The sequence below is a fragment of the Parambassis ranga genome, unplaced genomic scaffold (genome assembly GCF_900634625.1).
Source record: "Parambassis ranga unplaced genomic scaffold, fParRan2.1 scaffold_70_arrow_ctg1, whole genome shotgun sequence".
NCBI lineage: Eukaryota > Metazoa > Chordata > Actinopteri > Ambassidae > Parambassis > Parambassis ranga.
The window spans coordinates 163301-185800 of NW_021144812.1; the positions used below are offsets into that span (position 1 = coordinate 163301).

Below are 22500 nucleotides of genomic sequence, written 5' to 3' on the forward strand. Positions count from 1 at the left end.
GTCCCACCCGTCCACCTGTTACCTGCGTCCAGGAGTTTGATGATGGCAGAGGTGTGGTCCATGTCGAGCGACACGTTGTCCAGCCAGCTGCTGTCCAGCAGGAAGAGGAAGACGTCCAGGCGGGTTTTCAGAGCAGCCAGAGACTCGGTCTTCTTAGTGGTGATGTCATCGGGGTGGTACTTGGAGCGGAACCACTCCTGGTCTTTGTGCTGCAGGAAGAAGTCCTGCAGCTGCTGTCTTCTGAAGTCCAGTTTGTACTGGTTGTAGCGCTTCACGGCCTCAGTCTCGTCCACGCTGTCCTCCATGTTCAGCAGGAACTCCTGACAGACACATCACAGACTCCATCACTGACAGCTCAACACACACGGCCTCCGCCTGCTCAGAGCTCCACTCACCTTGAAGCTCCTCATGGTGGGAGGACCAGGTGGAGGGAGGTCCGGATCCATTAGGCCCAGCCTGAGAAAGGAAACACAGGACGTCTTCATCATCAGCTCCCAATCAGCACCTAGGAGGGAGGAGGGGGGAGGTGACGGTGTGTCCCCCGCACTGTGCAGGACCGCCACCACCACCCTTCTCCTCCAGGAGACCACGGGGGAGTGACACATACCTGCCCTGCAGAGGGTGCCCTCCATGGTGTGGGTGGAGGTGGGGGAAGTCTGGATGCCAGCCCTGAGGCCCTCCTCCCGGGAACGGAGCTCCGCCTCCGCCTCCGTACGGCAGGTCATAGCGATACGGCTCCCCCCGGTGGTCATCCCTGGTAAGAGACAGTGTGAATGTGGGAGCCAGCTGTGAAGTGGACATGTGCTGCGTCCCGGAGTCTCACCAGTCCCTCCTCATGCGTTTGTGCTGAGGGCTGATGTGTCTCGGGGGAGAAAACCTCTCCCTGTGTCCTCGGTCGTAGTCCCTCCTCCTCTCTCTGCCGCGCTCCCAGTCCCTGAACACACACAGCTGTCAGACACCTCCACAGCTGGCTCCACCGTCACCTCCTCACAGGAAACATTAGTGTCCTGACCTGTCCGGCCAGTCGTCCCTCCTCCTCTCCTCCCGCTCTCTCGACCTCTCCATGTCGCTCCTTTCTCTCCGGAACTTGTCCCGCCTCCTCCTGTCGAACTCGTCATCGCTGTCGCCCATTGGACTAAAACAAAGCACATTATACAGTTTACAACAGTTAGGAAAGACACGAGGGGCGGTGGAGGAGGTCCCCGTGGGGTTAGCACTGAGGAGAACCAACGAGAAGTTACACACTCTGATATAAGCGGCGGACACTACACCCAGTGTCCTCTGCATGTGCTCTCAGGTCAGAGTTAAAGGGTTAATCCCCTAAAGTCAAAGTGAGTCCGACTCTTCTGTGTGTTCGCAGCTAACGTGTTTTATAATCTGCTGCTGTGCAGTGAGCCCTCTCGGCCACCGTACCTACCGTCTGAGCACCACGGTAACGAGCTGAGTATTTGGTATAGATCGCTGTTAGCCCAGCGAGTAGCAGCACGACACAGCCTCTGTCACGTCACACTTATAACAACAACAACAACTTATATTTATTATAAATATATTAGCTTCTGTTCGGCTAAAGAAGCGGCTAAAGCTACCATTAGCTGTTAGCCGCTAACACTGCTGGCCGACGCTAGTTAGCCTCGGAGCTAGCCCGGCCTGCTAACGTAGTCGCAGTTGACGTAATTTCGCGGTGACTCCCGCAGCGAACACACGTTACACCGAGAGCTCGTGCCGCGGTTTTACCTGAAGCTGCCCCGGTTCCACGAAAGAAGCAAGCGAGCGCACAGACACGGTTATCCCGCCGCTACCCCGCCGCACAATGAGCCAACGACACTTCCGGTTTGCGTTCGTGCTGCTCAATTCCCAGGATGTTGGCAGAGGCGCGCCCCCTGCAGGCCTGGCAGGAGACTCCACCAAATAAATATCCAGAGGAGCAGAGAGGATCAATGACCCACTGATTGATCAGGGCTCAGGGGCTCCACCAACAGAACTTATCCAGAGGATCAATGACCCACTGATTGATCAGGGCTCAGGGGCTCCACCAACAGAACCTATCCAGAGGATCAATGACCCACTGATTGATCAGGGCTCAGGGGCTCCACCAACAGAACCTATCCAGAGGATCAATGACCCACTGATTGATCAGGGCTCAGAGACTCCACCAACAGAACTTATCCAGAGGATCAATGACCCACTGATTGATCAGGGCTCAGGGGCTCCACCAACAGAACTTATCCAGAGGATCAATGAGCCACTGATTGATCAGGGATCAGGGGCTCCACCAACAGAACTTATCCAGAGGATCAATGACCCACTGATTGATCAGGGCTCAGGGGCTCCACCAACAGAACTTATCCAGAGGATCAATGAGCCCACTGATTGATCAGGGATCAGGGGCTCCACCAACAGAACTTATCCAGAGGATCAATGAGCCCACTGATTGATCAGGGGCTCCTCAGTGATGGAGGTTTGTCTCATCAGACCTTCAGAGGACACTAAACAACTGGGCGCTGCCTCTTCTTCATCATCCTCACTTAAAATCATCAATAACATGACGTCTGAAGATTGGTTCATAAACAATAATGATTATTGATCAAAGGTTTATTTCTTGTACAAATGAAACCATCAGAGGGAGACTGGTTTATTTATAAGCAGCCGCACCGGCCGAGCAGGAAGCAGGGGACAGGTCTGAGCAGAGCCAGGGGGGCGGGGCTTAGTGACGGACAGCTTCAGATCTCCACGGCCACAGAGGAAGTCCAGGTTCAGGGGTGTCCATCGTCTCAGTGTGGATTCCTCTGATTGGCTGGCTTGGGTGGGGGGGAGGAGCCAGACGCCTGGGAACCAGAAGAACAGATTACCTCACAAACATGGCGGCTGTGAGTCCAACCTACGCAGCTCACTCACCTGTCCTCGTCCCCGTCCAGAGAAGATGATGGTCCGGCCTTTGTGGGCGGGGACATGTCGGAGCGGGCGTGTCCTGGACTCCCTCAGCTCTGAGAGGAGTTCAGGGCTGGACAGGGACAGACGAGCTGGACAGGAACAAACAAACATTAAGTCTTCACAGCGATCGGACATCAGATCTCAGTCCAGAGACACTCAGTTCATGTCCAGCAGGGGGCGCCGTGAGCTCACCTTGTCTGTCATTGTGGCAAAGAGACGGCGAGGAGGACGCGGAGCTACACGGGGAGGAGGACGGGGAGGGACTGAAGGGGGAGGGCAGAGGGGAGGAGGGGGAGGAGAAGACACTGGAGTCACTGAAGTCACTGCGGGACCAGGATTTGTTCTGAAACTCTGAGAGGACACAGACAAGGACACAGATGAAAAAGACGCCTCGCTGTGGTGACTGTTGACGTGGAGGACCAGACCCTGACAGACCTGATGGACCCTGACAGACCCTGACAGACCTGATGGACCCTGACAGACCTGATGGACCCTGACAGACCTGATGGACCCTGACAGACCTGATGGACCCTGACAGACCTGATGGACCCCGCTCTGATCCTCCGAGGCTCTTACCTCTCAGAAACTCTGCCTGCAGCTCAGGACTCCGCAGAGACAGACGAGGATGAGGAGGAGTGGATGAAGAGGAGACGAGGGGAGTCCCTGTGTCTGCTGTCAGTGAGGTAGAGGTTGGTGGTGATGAAGGCTTCATGATGGAAGGAGGCTGACCAGAGAACAAACGAAGATAAAACACGTTAAAGCCACAAACACACAGAGCGCTCAGAGGTCAGAGGTCACCCTCAGACTGACCTCCGTCACATGACCGCGCTCACAGTGAACCGTGGGACACCCGCCCTGTACTCACAGGCGGCGGCGGCGAAGCTGCGGCTGCTCACGGCGGTGGATGGACGACCGTCTTCCTGCAGCCGGGACAAAGTCTGTGCAGCTCTGCCTCACTGTGTGTGTGTGTGAGAGAGAAACTTTCCACGTAACACACACACACACACACACACACACACACACAAGACTCAAAAGTCCACATTAATTATTGACACTTTTATGATAATGTCGCCATGGATACCAGGAAGAAAAAAAGAGTGTCAGCTGGACCTTTACCCTCCCCCAGACAGACACACAGACAGACACACACACAGACAGACACACAGAAACAGACACACACAGACACACCTCACCTCACACAAACACACACACCTCACACAGACAGACACACAGACAGACACACACACACACCTCACACAAACACACACACCTCACACAGACAGACACACAGAAACAGACACACACACCTCACACAGACAGACACACAGAAACAGACACACACACACACCTCACACAGACACACACAGACAGACACACACAGAAACAGACACACACTCACCTCACACAGACAGACACACACACACACACACTCACCTCGCACACACAGACACAGACACACTCACCTCACACAGACACACACACACACTCACCTCACCTCACACACACAGACACACACACTTACCTCACACACACACACAGACACACACACTCACTTCCTGTGAAAACTGAATTTATTGATCTACATTTTGTTTATGAACCAAACATATTTACAAACATCACAAACATCATAAACAGCCCGCTGTGACATCACTGCTGACCACAGCCAATCGCAGACACCCTGGAGTCCAGCCGCTCCATCACCGTGGTAACCGGTCAGAGCGTCCACTTCAGACACCTGAGGAGACACGGAGGACACGTCAAACAGTGCCGCCCTCTACAGGCAGAGGTAGGAAGCGCGCGCCCGTACCTGGTCTCTCTGTGCGTGCAGAGGCACTTGCTGGAGCAGTACCGCCCCCCACAGGTGGTGCAGGTGTAGTGTGAAGGAAACCCACACACACAGCAGAAGTGTCGGGGAGGCAGCGAGGAGGGCGGGGCCGCCGCCGACAGGTAGTTAGGCTCGGGCTTCTCCGACAGGTTCTACCAATCAGAGGGGAGAGGACAGGTCAGCTGACGGCGCCGTGAGGAGGGGGGGGGGGGACGTCAGACTCACCTCCTCCTCCAGCAGCGTGGTGAAGTTCTTCCTGAAGCGCTGCTTGAAGTGGTCGCCCCTCGTCTTCCTCTTCTTCTTCTCTGGATTCAAAGAGGGACAGAACATGTCTTTAAGGACCACAGCTTGAACCAGACTAAGGAGGACATGAGCGTGTCTGTGTCACCTGGCTCTTCTGTCTCACTGAAGGCAGGAAGACGGGCAGTAGGTCCTGCAGGGGGGAGGGAGGACAGAGGGTCGTCCTGCAAACAACAACACCTGCCTCATCAAAGGACGGAGACAGAAGACAAGGACAGTCCCTGATTTAAAGACAGACATGGGCTACCTGGAAGTTGTCCTTCTCCAGAGCCTCCAGCTGGCGGGTCAGTCTCCTCTGACGGGTGGCTTCATCCAGGACCCTCCGCTGACCAGCCTCCACCCGAGCTGCAGACAGAGAGAGAGGGGGACAGAGTGAGGGACGGGGGACAGAGTCAGAGACACAGGGACAGAGTTTTCCTCATCAGAACTCCGCACGTGTCTAATCAATAAAGACTACGGATCAGTAACACACACGGTGTTCATGAGAGCAGAGTCCCGCTTAAAGTCTCCTCGAGCGACCCGGAGCGGACAGAAACACGCCGGGTCCGGGTCCGGGTCCGGGTCCGGGTCCCGGCCGCTCCCAGACCTCTCAGACCGCCTGTCCGCTGCTTCGTCTCGGACACCGGTCACCGCAGCACGAGCTTAGATTGGATCAGGATCAGGTTTAAAGATAAAGAGCCGAAACTCACCGGAGGACTTCTTCTCCAGCACCATGTTGTCTCACCACGTCAGTACGGTGGCCGCGGAGGTCCAGACTACAGCAGACAGAGCGCGCAACACAAAGCAACGAGAGATTATTTCAACAGCGTGTCTTCTCAGTTGTCCCTGTCCTGCTGTGTCCTCTGTCCTGCTGTGTCCTCTGTCCTGCTGTGTTCGTGTGTGTTTGTGTCGGAGAGCAGCAGCAAATGTCCGCGCTGTGACGCACTCTGTCGCCCCCTGGTGGTGAAACGATGCCCCGCTGACAGAGCTGGAATAAAAGGTTCATCTAACAGTGACGCAGATGAACGGGATGTAAACAGTGTGTGTGTGTGTGTGTGTGGACTGACTGGTCAATAATGTCTCTGATCAGGTTATGGATCAGCAGGAGGGTCCCCCTGGTGTCCGGTTCTCCGGACAGTCTGGCTCTGGGTTTCTGTGAGGCGCTGTATAAAGTGAGGAGGTGTTCAAAGACCTGAAGACGTCCTGTGTTCTCCTCAGTCTCCTCCGAGCATGAATTTAAAAACATGCTGAATCACTGGCAGGCTTTGAAAGTCAGATGTTTTCATGATGTCCAGACGACCTTTGACCTCTAGGACCTCTCCAGTCGTCTCCTTGAGGAGCTGCACATGTGTCCCTGTCAGGACGTGCGCCCTGGACACAGGCCGCCTGTCTGTACAGTGTATGTGACAACAGAAGGACACACAGGGACACGGTTTATAATTAAAACCCCGACACTTTATTCAGCTCATTAACAATAACTTAACGCTCTGTACAGCTGCCGGCGCCTCAGGCTGCTCAGACTCTTTGAATAAGGAGATAGATCACAGCAGCCTGAGGCCGCCAGACACAAGGATAGAAGGCCTGCAGTGCCCCCTGACAGCTCGCCCCCACCACGCCATCATCACCCTGAAGCTGCGGTCCTGTAACCGTGGTGACCAAACACAAAACACACAGCGCCCCCTGCAGGAGAACACACACACACCTGCTTGCATAGACTGAAGTTAAGGCAGCACGGCGAGTCTACAGAGGACTCTTATTTTGAAAGGCCCACATCTGAAGTTATGAGGGAACATGGAGTGACTCTTATTCTGAAAGGGTCACGTCTGCTCCTCCAGCTGTGAAGAAGAGGCCGGCTTCAGATCTCACACACACACACACAGACACACACACGGCCGGAGGGGTTATGGGTCTACGAAGGACACCATGATGTATCGGGTCCCACTGGTGGTGGGCAGGCCTTCGTGGTAGTGCGTCAGGCGGCCCGGGTGCATGAAGGTCCAGCCCTTCCTGGGAGACTCCACCCTGCAGTTGTAACGCAGGAACCTGCAGCCTCCACCCTGACACAGGAACACACACACATGAAGACACACTGTGGACAATGTGAATGACAGCAGAAGCCCCCCCCCCTCTGTGACATCACATGGTCTGTACCTGGTAGTCGATGCCCTTACGGTTCAGGGCGATGTTGATGGTGAAGGTGGAGGAGTCGTGGTGCGGCCGCAGAGACGGCTGCTCATCAGGACGGTATCGCACCACAAAGTTCATGATGGCGTGGGCCTGTGGACAGAGACACAGAGACATGGGACCGGGGTGGTGCAGGCTGGTGGTGCTGTGGTGCAGGCTGTGACGGCGGTAGGTGGTGTTGTGGTACCTCTCTTTTAGCCCTCATGGACTGTTCACAAACACTACCCTTATGTGTTGTTCAGGACAAAAACGTCCCCTAACTTTAACGGTTTATAAAATACATCATTTTTCTGCATAGACCTTTTAATTAACTTCAATTAAAAAACATCATTTCCCCAGGATTTTAATATGGTCAAACTGTAAAAATCACAAATGTTCCCTCCTACCAACAGGTTAAACCACCAACAATCCACAGCCATGGCTGTGCAGTCAATGTGGTTATAATGGACGTCTATGGGACAAAATGGGAGAAAAAATGAAAATGGACTCAAACAGCGCCGGATGGTGTGATCTGACACGGATGTACCTTGACCTTGGAGTTCACCGTTAATGTCTTTGAAGTTGTTCTGGGCTCTTTAGTTACCATTCCAATTATCCGTCTCTTCCAAAAACCACGTCCAGGGAGGACTTAAGGTCCATGGGACCATGGGACTGTAGTGACAGCTGTGGCCCTTTAAACAGACTGACTGCAGTCTGAAGACACCTGTGATGCTGGTTAGAGGACGCCCCTTAGTTAACATGTCCCATGGTCAGATTACTTCCAGTCTTTCCTCAGGTACCATCATTGTAGGCCCGTTTCAGCAGTTTGTGTTTAAATGACTTCTGATTCACCTCGGTTCATCCTCAGGAAACTCTGATTCATCATTACTTTTGTCAGGTTCAAGTTGTTTTTGGGACCATTGTGGGTTTTCTTTCCTTAAAACAGGGGTACCAACAATCCTGTCCACGTGTAGGTGGTGCTGTGCTGTGGGCTGTGGGTGGTGTCTGGGTGGGGTCCTACCTTGGGGTAATACCCTGGGAAGAGTTTCTCTGTGACGGGGGCGATGTACTCTTTGAGGAACTTCAGCCACTCCTTCTCAAAGCCCACCTGGTTCATGTGGATGTCCACGGTCGGGACGTTCTCGTACCCACCGGCCAGACGCTCGTCCTGAGGACGGACACACAGAGACACACACAGAGACAGACACACAGAGACACACACAGGCACACAGAGACACACACAGAGACATACACACAGAGACACACACAGGCACACAGAGACACACACACAGAGACACACACAGACACACAGAGACACACACAGGCACACAGAGACACACACAGACACACAGAGACACACACAGACACAAGGCACAGACACACACAGGCACACAGAGACACACACAGAGACAGACACACACGGACACACACAGACACACACAGACACACAGAGACACACACAGGCACACAGAGACACACACAGAGACAGACACACAGAGACACACACAGGCACACAGGGACAGACACACACAGACACACACACAGAGACAGGCACACAGAGACACACACAGAGACAGACACACAGAGACACACAGAGACACACACAGACACAAGGCACAGACACACACAGGCACACAGAGACACACACAGAGACAGACACACAGAGACACACACAGGCACACAGAGACACACACAGAGACATACACACAGAGACACACAGAGACAGACACACAGAGACACACACAGGCACACAGAGACACACACAGACACACAGAGACACACACAGACACAAGGCACAGACACACACAGGCACACAGAGACACACACAGAGACAGACACACACGGACACACACAGACACACAGAGACACACAGAGACACACACAGGCACACAGAGACACACACAGAGACAGACACACACGGACACACACAGACACACACAGAGACACACAGAGACACACACAGGCACACACAGACACACACGGACACACACAGACACACACAGACACACACAGACACACACAGACACACAGACACACACAGACACACAGACACACATGGACACAGGCACACACAGACACACACACACGGACACACAGACACACAGACACACATGGACACACACACACACACCCCTGAGTTACAGCCGCTGCAGAGAGCGTCCTGACGGCCCCTGAATGCACCACGTGTCCAAATTTAAGCTCAGAATCTTCAGTGTGTCAGGAAGCCATGATGGACTAACAACAGCAGCAGTCACATGACACAAATTAAGAGTGTGCGTGTGTGTCGTTACCTTGTGCGATCCTCCGGACCACTCGCCGTAGTCCTCCATGGTCTCCACCATCTGGTCACACATCTTGTCTGAGAACGCTGGAAACCAGTACACATCTGGACAGGGCTGAGAGACACACACAGGTGGTGACATGTGTGTTGTTGTTACCTTCATCTGATGGTGTGTGTGTCTGTGTGTGAGATCACCTGCTCCACAACGCTGCTCTCATCCTCAAAGATCTTGGAGTAGTTCTCGTGGATGTACTTCTCCTTCCAGTCCTGTGAACACACACACTCAGAGCGTCAGCTTCCTGTGTGTGTGTGTGTGAGTGTGTGAGTGTGAGTGTGAGTGTGTGTGTGTGAGTGTGAGTGTGTGAGTGTGAGTGTGTGTGTGTGAGTGTGTGTGTGTCTGTGTGTCTCACCACAGGATTGTCAAATATCTGCCACATGTCTGGATGCAGCCTGGATGTGTTGAAGTTGGACGAGGACACCAGGCGGCCGAACTCATCGCGGTTTGACACAAACATGAAGACGCCCTGTGGACACACAGTGTACGCAGCGTGTCAGGTGTGTGCGCGCACAAACACAGACCTACAAACCGACCGCAGCCGAGCGGGTACCTGGTCTCTGATGCTCCTGCAGAACACCATGTCGGGGTCCATGGCCTCGTCCATGTACAGGCTGACCTGGGACAGTTTGGAGCGCAGCACGCTGCCTTTGACCAGGTAGGCCTGTGTGATGTACGGCACGTTCCACAGCCCGCTGCACACAGAGACAGAGACAGACAGAGACACACAGAGAGACAGACAGAGACAGACACACACAGAGACAGAGACAGACACACACACACACACACAGAGGCAGAGACAGACACAGACACACACACAGAGGCAGAGACAGAGACAGACACACACACACAGAGACAGAGACAGAGACACACAGAGACAGAGACAGACACAGACACACACACAGAGGCAGAGACAGAGACAGAGACACACACAGAGGCAGAGAGACAGACAGAGACACACAGAGACAGAGACACACACAGAGGCAGAGAGACAGACAGAGACACACAGAGGCAGAGACACACCCAGAGAGAGAGACAGAGACAGACACAGAGACAGACACACACAGAGACAGAGAGACAGACACAGAGACAGACAGAGACAGAGACAGACACACACACAGAGGCAGAGACAGAGACACACACAGAGACAGAGACAGACACACACACAGAGACAGAAACACACACAGAGACAGAGACACACAGACACACAGAGACACACACAGAGACACACACAGAGGCAGAGACACACAGAGACACACACAGACACACACACAGAGACAGACACACACACACAGAGACAGAGACACACACACATAGAAAGACACACACAGACACACACAGAGACACACACAGAGGCAGAGACACAGAGAGACACACACACAGACAGAGAGACACACACAGAGACAGAGACACACAGAGACACACACAGAGACAGAGACACACAGAGACACACACAGAGGCAGAGACACACACACACAGTGACACACAGAGAAAAACCATGTAATGAAGACCACAACACAACAGCAGAGCTCCAGTCCTCATGTGTCTGTGTGTGTGTCTGTGTGTGTGTGAACACTCACATCCTCTTGCCCTGGACGATCTCGATGTAGTCCTCAGACCTGGAGTAGAACCCTTCAGGGGTCAGAGCGCCCCAGAAGTTGCTCCACAGCTTCCCGTGTTTGGACAGCATGGGCGCGATGACCGACCTGACAGCAGAGACATGATGACATCATCAGCCGTGCTTTCTGGACACTTCCTGCTGCCACTAGGTGGTGCTATGACTATCAGAAGACTGAGCGAGCACAGGAAGGGACGCACTTGTTCTCCTCTATGAGGATCCTCAGGGTGTCGGGGTTGGTCAGGGCCACGTCAGAGTCGATGCTGAAGTAGTAGTCACACTCGGGGTCCGTCTTACAGGCCTCGCTGCACACACACACACACACAGACACACACACAGACACACACAGGTTAACCCTTGCAGGCTCAGTGAGGTGTGTACTGCTGTACAGACTGTGCACTCACACAGCCATGCTCCTGGCCTTGCCCTCCTGCAGGTTCTCCTCCGGTCCGACCAGCAGGGCGCCAGGGAACAGCGCTCGGTGGCGCTCCCAGAACCTGTGGATGTGGCGCTCGTGGTAGACGACCTGGGAACATGAGAAGAGGCGGGGTCAGAACAGAGGCCTCCTGCTGTGTGAGCGGCTCTGACGTCGCGCCGTACGTTGTTGTGGATGAAGAGGCGGATCCTGGCCGTGGGGTAGTTGAGCGTCGCCAGGCGGTCCAAAAACTCCTCCATGAAGGGAGTGGCATGTTCGATGAAAACGGCCACGTACACCAGCGGCATCTCCTCATCCTAAACACACACACACAGCTGAGACACCTGTCTGCACACACACAGCACTGTGAGGCGAGTGTTCGTACGGGCACGCCGTTAAAGAACAGCAGGTCGTCGTCACAGATGACGCAGCCGTGCTCGTAGGTCCACGCCGTGGGCACGTAGTTACTGAGGTAGTTCAGCTGCAGCTGCACACACAGAGGTCAGGGGGTTATCCATCAGAGGGCGAGGCAGCGTCACATGACGCGGCAGAGGGCTGTGATTGGTCAGGTACCTTGGTGGGGCCGTTGCCGTGGATGACGACGGGCAGCGTGTCGTAGGCGACATTCCGCGCTCTGACCTTCGCCCTCTCGAACTTCAGGACGACCTCATCTGACAGAGAGAGGTCACATGTTACCATGGCGGTGTGACAAGCGGCGGCTGTGTGTGTGTCAGGAAGAACGGCTCACCGACGGCGCCGTTCAGGTTCTGGAAGATTCTGGAGCGGTGATCCAGCGTCATGTTGAACTTGGTCTGTGGAGACACATCACGTCATCAGCACCTGATCAGCATGTTGTTAAAGTGGCGGCCATGTTTAACCTCGCCGCCGTGTGTGTGTGTGTCTGTGTCTGTGTGTGTGTCTGTGTGTCTGTGTGTGTGTCTCTGTGTCTGTCTGTGTGTGTGTGTGTGTGTGTGTGTGTGTCTGTGTGTGTGTCTGTGTCTGTGTGTGTGTGTGTGTGTGTGTCTGTGTGTCTCTGTGTCTGTGTGTGTGTGTGTGTGTGTCTCTGTGTCTGTGTGTGTGTGTGTGTGTGTGGAGCAGCTTTACCCTCTGAGCCTTGTCCAGGTACACCTTGGTGTAGAAAAGCTGGTCGTCATCGTTGTCCTTGTACTTCCAGTGCTGCACGATGGTGCTCAGGTCTGCTGCGAAGCCGATGAACCCTAAAAACACAGAGACACACACAGAGACACACACAGAGACACAGTGACACACACAGAGACACACAGAGACACACACAGAGACACAGAGACACACAGAGACACACAGAGACACACAGAGACACACAGAGACACAGACACACACAGAGACACACATTCACAGACACACACAGAGACACACAGAGACACACACACACACACACAGAGACACACAGAGACACACACACACAGACACACACAGTGACACACAGAGACACACACACACAGAGACACACACACACACACACACACAGCCACACAGACAGTCACACACACACACACACAGACACACACAGAGACACACACAGACACACAGACAGACACACACACAGACACACACACACAGAGACACACACACACACACAGAGACACACACAGACACACACACACAGACACACACAGGCACACACACAGGCGTCAGTGACCCAGATAGAAACACACAGGCCACATGATGGCGTTCGGCCTCTCACCTCCTGAGTTCAAGTAGCGTTTCCCAGAATGCACCTCTGGGTATTTGGAGGCCAGGCGCTGGTCGGGCCAGCAGAACCCCTCTGCTGAGAAAACCACTCGGTGACCCAGACGGGAGAACTTTGACAGCAGCTCCTCCGGACCCGACGCGAAGATCACATCGTAGCTGCAGACAGAGAGCAGCGGGTGTCAGGACACTAGGGTTGGGCGATATTGGCAAAAAAATTAATCAGGATTAATTGTGGCATTTAGCCGATAACGATTAATTTGACGATTAATTGATGACAGTTGCACTGACATGTTTTTGACTCTAAATTGGCACAGTGTTCTAGCATGATACCGACAAATCATCAGTCAAGTTAACTACTTCATTCTAACAGGCTAAGCTGGTGATTAGGCACCAACCAGCCATGGAAATATGTATTGATAATATTGAGGCACAAACTGCTTCAAAATAATAATGAAGCAAACATTTAAAGTAACTTTGTGCTTCAAATGTTTTTATCTTAAGGTCACAAAGCATGTCAACATTAACATTAAACAGACAAATAGACAAACAAAGTTCAGAAAAGTCACATCAGTGATTATTAAAGTTAAAAAATGTGTCTGTGCAAATGAACCTGTGACTGAATATGTCCCACACTAGAGCATGTTTTCACTCAGACTGTAGAACAGCAGCAGAAAAAACAAACAAATAAACAAACCGGACAGTTCCACATTCAAATGTGTGTCTGTGCAAATCAACCTACGTTACGTTCTTTCAGCGCTTCGTTTGGTCGTAAGCAGCACGATGACTAAACGTATCGCGGATTCTCGGCTGAGTGGAATTCTTTCCAATATCTGCTGGAGGAGACTTCGCTGTTGTAATGTTTCCTATCTTGCTGTGGAGTCCGTAAATAAAGATCGGAGTTTATTCATTTGATACGAGAAACATCCAGTTACTATGACAACAACCAACGCTCCACGCTTCACCTAATGCATGTCGCGGCACTATATACAGCTGTAGTGTAGCGTTGTGTCCTCGTCGCGCTTTCTTCGTTCGAGGAACGTGCTGCTCCGCATTATTTAACTGAACACCACTGCCTTCCACCATTATTGTTATTGTGGGCTCACATGTGCGCGGGTGATGGTGAGACTACGCCGCACACAAAAATGCGTCATCATGACGAGGCACTAATCGCCGTAATCGATAAGTGGCAAATATTAATCGATGACAGTTTTTCTGACGATTAATTGCACACGACACGATTTTGCACAAGCCTACAGGACACACAGACAGACACACACACAGACACACAGACAGACACACACACAGACAGGGATGACTGAGAATCTCCATCAGCCTCCTGACACACACACCGCCATGTGTCTACGCTCCCAGCAGGGTGTGGTCCTACTGATCACATGACCCACACTTTGTTCAGGTGTGTATGAGACAACAGCATGAAACATGAGACGGAGGGACAGGAGACGGGTGGAGCAGACAGGACTGAAAGGAAACCAGGACACAGACGATAATGGAGCTTTATAAAAGACACACAGACACACACACACAGACACACACACAGACAGACACACAGACACAGACACACACACAGACACACACAGACAGACACACACACACACAGACACACACACAGACACACACACAGACACACACACAGACACACACACAGGTTACCTGTCGACAAACATCACCACCAGGTCCTTCCGGTCAGAGTGTTTGATCAGCTCCTTCTTCAACCATCTGACTTTCTGACCTCCACCCACTGTCCGAGCCACATCTCCACCCTTCCACTCCTCCCCCAGCCCCAGGACCTGCACATCATCATCATCATCATCATCATCATCATCATCACCAAGTAACACATCAGTAAGCGCCTGGTCTGTGTGTCTGTCTGTGTGTGTGTCTGTGTGTGTGTTACCTTTACAGTGTAGTTGAACTCTCGGGCCGTCCTCATGAAGCGGTTGAAGCCGTCTGTCTCCTCTGTTGCCGCGGTGATGACCAGCAGATTTTCTACAAGGACACATCAGGTGATCGGTGATGACGTCATCACACTGTAAAGATGGAGCATGCCTCCATCTTTACAGTGTGATGACATCATCACACTGTAAAGATGGAGCATGCCTCCATCTTTACAGTGTGATGACATCATCACACTGTAAAGATGGAGCATGCCTCCATCTTTACATCTTTAAAGATGGAGGCATGCCCGTGTGTGCCGCTCTGAGTCTGCTGTCAGTGAGCGTGAAGAAGGCCGGTTCAGACCTGACCGTGACATCACAGGTCAGGTCTGAACCTGTTCAGACTGAAGACGGGGCGAAAGCCTCGATCCCCACTGTCCTCTGCCTCCCCTGCCTCCCCTACTCCTCCCTCCTCCCCCTCCCTCCAGGCTTTCGAGGAATTTGCAGAGTGAATTCCTCTTAGAGGTGAGGAGGTGAGGAGGGGAGGAGGTGAGGAGGGGAGGAGGGGAGGAGGAGAGGAGGGGAGGGGGAGGAAGTGTTTGGTAACAAAACCCTCCTTGTCCTCTGGCCCACCACGTTTCCCCCAGTCCGCCTTGGACATGTGTCCCAGCTACAGCACCTACAGGCAGCCGTCCCCGCCCCTCCCCCACAGAGTCCAGTGTGTCCTCCACACCCTGCACGTCCCACTATTTGAGACGGACGGCAGATGCTGAGAGGAGGTCACTGTGGAACCCCCGACAACCCACACACAGCTGTCCAAACACACACACAGGTCTGGTCTGAGCCGCTGACAGTCCTCCAGTCACTGCAGGCCTCACCAACATCTGCCCTGGGACTTCCTGTTTGAGTGGGCGCAGCAGTCAGAGGTGTGGAACACCCACAGAAGGTTCTGGATGAAGACTCTGTGAGACGTAAGGACAGACCTGCACCACATCAGCTGACGGTGTTCATGAGACTCATCAGGTCAGACTGAGTTATTGCAGTCCTCTGTCCTCTGTCCTCTGTCCCTCAGCTCCACGGCCTCCACACGTCACACAGTCCATGATACTGGACCTGAGTGTTTACACTGAACATGATGGAGGCACTTTGATTCTCCAACATCTGTCCATCAGATGCTAATTAGCCTCCAAGCTAACTTCTAAAGTTTCTGAAAGTCGCTCCTTGTGGTTCCAGGATCCGCGAGCTCTGCTCTTTAACCCTAACACTACATGGACCAGAAACACCGCGACACCCAGCGAGCAGACCCGGAGCCGAGCTCCAGCGGGACACGGTGGTCCGCCTGGCCGGCCGGAGGACCCTGTGGGGCGGCCTTACCTGGAGAGAGGCTCCGCTGTTCGGCTGATGTGGAGCTCTGGAAGAAGGTGAGCGCGAAGACACAGACAAGAAGACACGAAGACATGTCGGCAAAGAGACGTCCACAGCTCCGTTCACACCGCACACCGTGGCTTCAGTCCTCCGGTAACGGGCTCACTCCATCAGACGTCCTCTGCGAGACTGGCTCAAGTCCCGCGATACTTCACGATGTCAACACAGAGCACAAACTCCCGCCCTGCCCCCCAGCAGCGGCTCCAGCCAATAAGAGGCCGCGCCGCTTTGACTGACAGCACGGCCGACTAATCAGCGCGGCGACATGGGCCAACATTAGCCAATCAGAGGCCGACAAATGGAAGGAAGGAGGAGCCTGTGTGGAGGAGGGCTCGAGCCACAGAAAGTTCGTGAAAATGGAGAAAAGTGAACGTTTGCCACGTGTGACACATTCCAGAGAGGGGGAGGGAGGGGGGAGAGAGGGGGGAGGTGAGGGAGAGCGGGGGGGACACAGCACGGAGGGGGGGGGGGGGGGGGGAGGGAGAGAGACTCACACACCCCGGAGGGGGAGAGAGAGAGAGAGAGAGAGAGACATGATGGATGTTTTTGTTTTTCACAGTTAATAAAAATGTTTACTTTGCTGACGTCATTAACCTTTGGAAGCCCCGCCCCAAGCTGCATGTTCCCCGTTGCCACGGTAACGCGGCAACAACAGCGCACCGGATGGATCTGCAGAGCCGCTCCATGTCTGATCATCCCGCAGCAGCTCCGTGTCCGCAGGACATGAAGCGCCCGCGGTACTTCACCCCCGCTGAGGTGGCCGCTCACAACACGGCGGCCGACCTGTGGGTGTCCTACCTGGGCAAAGTGTGCGACCTGACCCCGCTGGTGAACCGCTACACAGGTGATCCGCGCAGTGTGTGTGTGTGTGTATGTGTGTGCTGAGCTACATTAACCTGTCCTGCCTGCAGGGGACGCTCTGCTGCTGCCCATCATGGAGTGTGCAGGGAAGGACATCAGCAGCTGGTTCGACCCGGAGACCCAAGACGTGAGTTCAAACCGACCAATCACAGAGCGGCTCGGCTCCTGGAACAGATCTTTCCTTTAAGATGATTCAAATCATGAGCTCCTCTCATAAATAAGGATTTACAGAAGTCATGTGTTTAATATATGACGTGTTCTCACATGGATCATCTTCATAATATTTTCTACAGACGTGATTACAGATGTGACGCTTTGTGTCTGCAGCTCCTGACCTTCGTGGATCCTCTGACCAACTGTGTGACGTACTTCACCCCCAGGGGGCGCTTCGTGCACGTTCCCCCGAACGGCCCGCGCTCCGACTGGGCCATGGTCATCGGCGAGCCCTGGTGGAAGGACCCGCGCTACCAGGTGGGCCGGCTGTCTGCTAAAAGCAGGTGGATCCGCGTCATCAACACGCTGACGTCACAGGAGCAGCGGCTGCAGGTGAGCCTCTCGCACCAGGTGCACTCTGGGTAGCTGAGCGTCCTGACTGACAGACGCTCAGTGTATCAACACACAATCCACCCTCAGGTGTGCTCGGAGGAGACTCTGGAGGAGATCCTGCAGCGATACCTGCGCTACAACGGCCACGCCCACAGCTACACCTGGAAGTTCGGCGGAGCGTGCCTGGACATGAGCAGGACGCTCGGCGAGAACAGCGTCCCCGACGACGACCGCCAGCTGGAGCAGCTGAGGCTGGACCAGGACCTGTACACACCCGCCATCCTGCTGCACTTCAACGACGACCTGACCGAGGACTGACCCCACACACACACACCAAGACACACAATCACACACAAACACACACCAAGACACACAATCACACACAAACCAAGACACACAAACACACACACACACACCAAGACACACAAACACACACACACACACCAAGACACACAATCACACACAAACCAAGACACACAAACACACACAAACACACCAAGACACTGTGTACTGGGGTTGTGCTGGTTGCTTTTCTGGGTTTTCGTTGTTGTTTGTTCTTCCCTCCGTTAGCGGGCTCTCTCTCTCTCGGTGGTGGAACTCGGCTGAGGGCGGAACTTTGACGCCTCACTTCCTGTTGGTTCCTGTTGGTTTTTTCCTCTGCGGTATGAACCTCTGGATCTCGCGTGCTCCCTCCAGCCAGCCGTCAGCACCTCCTTTTCATTGTTTGCTCACCTGTAAATATTAAACTCACCTTAAATCGCCAACTCCTCCTGTCTCCTGCTTTGGGTCCAACACAAACACAGAACAGACACACACTCACACTGTGACGTGTGGAAGCTGATGAAACGTTTGCACAGAGTGCTGAGTCCCTGCGGGGACCTTTGGGGACTGGGTGGTGGACTGTCTTCAGGTTCTGGACCTGGTGGAGGCCAAAGGTCACCAAAATTCATCACATTCATGACAGAACCTGTCCATCTGTGTTTGTGTAGCTGTGTGTTCTCACAGGTCACAGTGTGTGAGCAGTGTGTCGTGTTACTGATGTGTTTTTGTGTTGGTGTGTTACAGTGTGTTGGTGTGTTACAGTGTGTTGCCCTGTGTGAGTCTGGCCTCTGTTTGGGGAAGTGCTCTCTGGCGATCAGTTCTGTTTCTGGACTAAAGGAGAAGCTCCCACAGTGACTGACAGGATCTGAAATATGACCAAATATTCTGTGGAAGTTTTGAAAGTGATGAGGAGGCACTTTCTCACAGTGGGGGCTGATGGGGGAGGAGGAGGAGGAGGAAGAGGCTGACAAACAACCCATCTGAAGTGAAGGAGACAGAGCCCTGCTGCTGTGACTGAACCACGGTGAGGACGTTTTGTTTTCAATGCTCCATCTGTGACAGATCAAAAGAGAAGTGATTTAACCCTGTGAATATCAATCAATACAGAAGAAATGCTAACGTGACTTAAAAATCCATTATTATAACTCTGTAACGTGATGCAGTGTTCCTCTAACAGCACGGTTACTGTAACAGACCACTGCTGTGACCCCGGTGTGTGAACCATCCAAATTATATCTGTAGTTCAACAACAGGCTCAGTCGATGGCTCCAGTGTCCAGAGAGTTCAGAGTGTTCAGAATGTCCAGAGAGTGTTCAGAGTGTCCAGAGTGTTCAGAGTGTGTTCAGAGTGTTCAGAGAGTGTTCAGAGTGTCCAGAGTGTTCAGAGTGTGTTCAGAGTGTGTCCAGAGTGTTCAGAGAGTGTTCAGAGTGTCCAGAGTGTTCAGAGTGTGTTCAGAGTGTGTTCAGAGTGTGTTCAGAATGCCCAGATTCTTCAGAGTGTGTTCAGAGTGTCCAGAGTGTGTCCAGAGTGTCCAGCGTGTGTTCAGAATGCCCAGAGTGTTCAGAGTGTGTTCAGAGTGTCCAGAGTGTGTCCAGAGTGTCCAGCGTGTGTTCAGAATGCCCAGAGTGTTCAGAGTGTGTTCAGAGTGTCCAGAGTGTGTTCAGAGAGTTCAGAGTGTGTTCAGAGTGTCCAGAGTGTGTTCAGAGAGTTCAGAGTGTGTTCAGAGTGTCCAGAGTGTGTCCAGAGTGTGTTCAGAGTGTCCAGAGTGTGTTCAGAGAGTTCAGAGTGTGTTCAGAGTGTCCAGAGTGTGTCCAGAGTGTGTTCAGAGTGTCCAGAGTGTGTTCAGAATGTCCAGAGTGTGTTCAGAGTGTGTTCAGAGTGTCCAGAGTGTGTCCAGAGTGTGTTCAGAATGTCCAGAGTGTGTTCAGAGAGTTCAGAGTGTCCAGAGTGTGTTCAGAGTGTGTTCAGAGTGTTCAGAGAGTTCAGAGTGTTTTCAGTGTCCAGAGTGTGTTCAGAGTGTCCAGAGTGTGTTCAGAGTGTGTTCAGAGTGTGTCCAGAGTGTGTTCAGAATGTCCAGAGTGTGTTCAGAGAGTTCAGAGTGTCCAGAGTGTGTTCAGAGTGTGTTCAGAGTGTTCAGAGAGTTCAGAGTGTCCAGAGTGTGTTCAGAGTGCCCAGAGTGTGTCCAGAGTGTGTTCAGAATGTCCAGAGTGTGTTCAGAGTGTTCAGAGTGTTCAGAGAGTTCAGAGTGTCCAGAGTGTGTTCAGAGTGTCCAGAGTGTGTCCAGAGTGTGTTCAGAATGTCCAGAGTGTGTTCAGAGTGTTCAGAGTTCAGAGAGTTCAGAGTGTTCAGTGTGTTCAGAGAGTTCAGAGTGTTCAGTGTGTTCAGAGTGTCCAGAGTGTGTTCAGAGTGTCCAGAGTGTGTTCAGAGTGTGTTCAGAGTGTGTTCAGAGAGTTCAGAGTGTCCAGAGTGTGTTCAGAGAGTTCAGAGAGTTCAGAGTGTCCAGAGTGTGTTCAGAGAGTTCAGAGTGTCCAGAGTGTGTTCAGAGAGTTCAGAGTGTCCAGAGTGTGTTCAGAGTGTGTTCAGAGTGTTCAGAGAGTTCAGAGTGTCTAGAGTGTGTTCAGAGTGTCCAGAGTGTGTCCAGAGTGTGTTCAGAATGTCCAGAGTGTGTTCAGAGTGTTCAGTGTGTTCAGTGTCCAGAGTGTGTTCAGAGTGTGTTCAGAGAGTTCAGAGAGTTCAGAGTGTCCAGAGTGTGTTCAGAGTGTCCAGAGTGTGTTCAGAGTGTCCAGAGTGTGTTCAGAGTGTGTTCAGAGAGTTCAGAGAGTTCAGAGTGTGTTCAGAGTGTGTTCAGAGAGTTCAGAGAGTTCAGAGTGTCCAGAGTGTGTTCAGAGTGTGTTCAGAGAGTTCAGAGAGTTCAGAGTGTCCAGAGTGTCTTCAGAGAGTTCAGAGAGTTCAGAGTGTCCAGAGTGTGTTCAGAGTGTGTTCAGAGTGTTCAGAGTGTGTTCAGAGTGTGTTCAGAATGTCCAGAGTGTGTTCAGAGAGTTCAGAGTGTGTTCAGAGAGTTCAGAGAGTTCAGAGTGTCCAGAGTGTGTTCAGAGTGTCCAGAGTGTGTTCAGAGTGTGTTCAGAGTGTCCAGAGTGTGTTCAGAATGTCCAGAGTGTCCAGAGTGTTCAGGTCAGTGTGAGCAGACAGACCGTGCTCCTTACAGTAACTCTTAACAACCTGCAAACTGACGGCTGAAATAAAAACTGGCGTCTCAGCAGACAGTGTCAATAAAGTTCAAACAAAACATCTGCCTCAAAGTGACACCTCTGGAATGAGTCATGTGACCTGACAGTACTGATCCCATGTCACTGCTCAGCATCATCAACTCAAGTCACCATGACAACCGACAGCTATTTTGAAAAGGAGGAGGACACCTGCGCGCTCTGGATAAAAGGTGATCACCTGTGATTGGCTCAACAGCAGATTGTGTTGTTTGGGATGTAATGACCAGTCTGTCTGTCTGTCTGTCTGTGTGTCTGTGTCTGCCTCTCTGCCTGTCTATCTGTCTGTGTCTCTGTCTGTCTGCCTGTCTGTCTGTCTGTCTGTCTGCCTGCCTGTCTGTGTCTCTGTCTGTCTGCCTGTCTGTGTCTGTCTGTCTGCCTGTCTGTCTGTGTCTCTGTCTGTCTGCCTGTCTGTCTGTCTGTCTGCCTCTCTGTCTGTCTGTCTGTGTCTCTGTCTGTCTGCCTGTCGGTCTGTCTCTGCCTGTCTCTCTGCCTGTCTCTCTGCCTGTCTGTCTTTCAGAGACACATCCCTCAGGTGTCCTCAGATTCAGGCGCTGGCTGCTCCCTGCTCTGACGGTGGTTGTCCTCCTGGTTCTGATCATAGCGCTGGCAGCTAGCAGTAAGCACACACATAATATCCCAGCAGCACAGATGAGGCAGAAATAAATAGCTTAGCTTAGCTTAGCTTAGCTTAGCTTAGCTTAGCTTAGCTTAGCTTAGCTGGTTTTGTTCTTCTATGAGTGATGCTGTTCAGTCAGTGGAACTCTGTGTGTGTCCTGCACTCACTGCATCTGTGTGTGATCAGACACGAAGACGTCCAATCGTCTGTGGACAGCAGAGCAACATGTGTCCAACCTGAGTGACATCATCCTGTCCCTGAACGCCTCACTG

General features: G+C 52.8%; 5 protein-coding genes across 7 annotated transcripts in view; 2 read left to right on the forward strand and 3 right to left on the reverse strand.

The window, feature by feature from the left end:
- Positions 1-1883, reverse strand: part of LOC114431361 (serrate RNA effector molecule homolog) — a 6882-nt gene extending 4999 nt beyond the window's left edge. The window contains exons 1-6 of the mRNA XM_028398981.1: positions 1735-1883; positions 1013-1135; positions 824-934; positions 608-754; positions 396-456; positions 23-320 (exon numbers count right to left, since the gene is read on the reverse strand). Coding sequence (XP_028254782.1) covers positions 23-320; positions 396-456; positions 608-754; positions 824-934; positions 1013-1131 — 736 coding nt within the window. The 5' untranslated portion in view covers positions 1132-1135; positions 1735-1883. The remainder of the gene's footprint in view (positions 1-22; positions 321-395; positions 457-607; positions 755-823; positions 935-1012; positions 1136-1734) is intronic.
- A 2601-nt stretch (positions 1884-4484) lies between these two features.
- On the reverse strand, positions 4485-5968 carry znhit1 (zinc finger, HIT-type containing 1). Its single transcript, XM_028399005.1, has 6 exons — positions 5746-5968; positions 5304-5401; positions 5145-5220; positions 4982-5061; positions 4739-4908; positions 4485-4666 (listed from the first exon to the last, which is right to left on the reverse strand). The coding sequence occupies exons 1-6, from the start codon at positions 5768-5770 to the stop codon at positions 4645-4647; spliced, it is 471 nt and encodes a 156-aa protein (XP_028254806.1). The 5' UTR covers positions 5771-5968; the 3' UTR covers positions 4485-4644.
- A 968-nt stretch (positions 5969-6936) lies between these two features.
- plod3 (procollagen-lysine, 2-oxoglutarate 5-dioxygenase 3) lies at positions 6937-16652 on the reverse strand. The gene is made up of 19 exons (XM_028398996.1): positions 16568-16652; positions 15214-15305; positions 14970-15106; positions 13291-13454; positions 12672-12784; positions 12316-12379; positions 12141-12238; positions 11953-12054; positions 11753-11884; positions 11557-11678; positions 11353-11457; positions 11115-11240; positions 10088-10229; positions 9890-10003; positions 9675-9746; positions 9490-9594; positions 8220-8366; positions 7187-7312; positions 6937-7092 (listed from the first exon to the last, which is right to left on the reverse strand). Exons 1-19 carry the CDS (start codon positions 16650-16652, stop codon positions 6937-6939), a joined length of 2202 nt encoding a protein of 733 aa, XP_028254797.1.
- On the forward strand, positions 16652-18770 carry cyb5d1 (cytochrome b5 domain containing 1). 2 transcript variants are annotated; one of them, XM_028399003.1, is made up of 5 exons: positions 16652-16984; positions 17178-17462; positions 17530-17606; positions 17807-18025; positions 18113-18770. In XM_028399003.1, exons 1-5 carry the CDS (start codon positions 16975-16977, stop codon positions 18341-18343), a joined length of 822 nt encoding a protein of 273 aa, XP_028254804.1. In that variant the 5' UTR covers positions 16652-16974; the 3' UTR covers positions 18344-18770. The 2 variants fall into 2 exon arrangements, with proteins under 2 accessions (XP_028254804.1, XP_028254803.1); XM_028399002.1 differs by lacking the exon at positions 16652-16984 and having other exon boundaries at positions 17149-17462.
- Positions 18771-19278: 508 nt separating this feature from the next.
- The window catches only part of asgr1a (asialoglycoprotein receptor 1a), a 27946-nt gene continuing 24724 nt past the window's right edge, over positions 19279-22500 (forward strand). Inside the window, exons 1-4 of one of the 2 annotated variants that reach the window (XM_028399000.1) lie at positions 19279-19370; positions 21705-21782; positions 22130-22228; positions 22415-22500. The exon at positions 22415-22500 is cut by the window's right edge and continues 13 nt beyond it. In XM_028399000.1, coding sequence (XP_028254801.1) covers positions 21725-21782; positions 22130-22228; positions 22415-22500 — 243 coding nt within the window. In that variant the 5' untranslated portion in view covers positions 19279-19370; positions 21705-21724. Of the gene's footprint in view, positions 19371-21443; positions 21783-22129; positions 22229-22414 lie in introns of those variants that run through there. The other variant, XM_028399001.1, reaches the window with a different exon arrangement.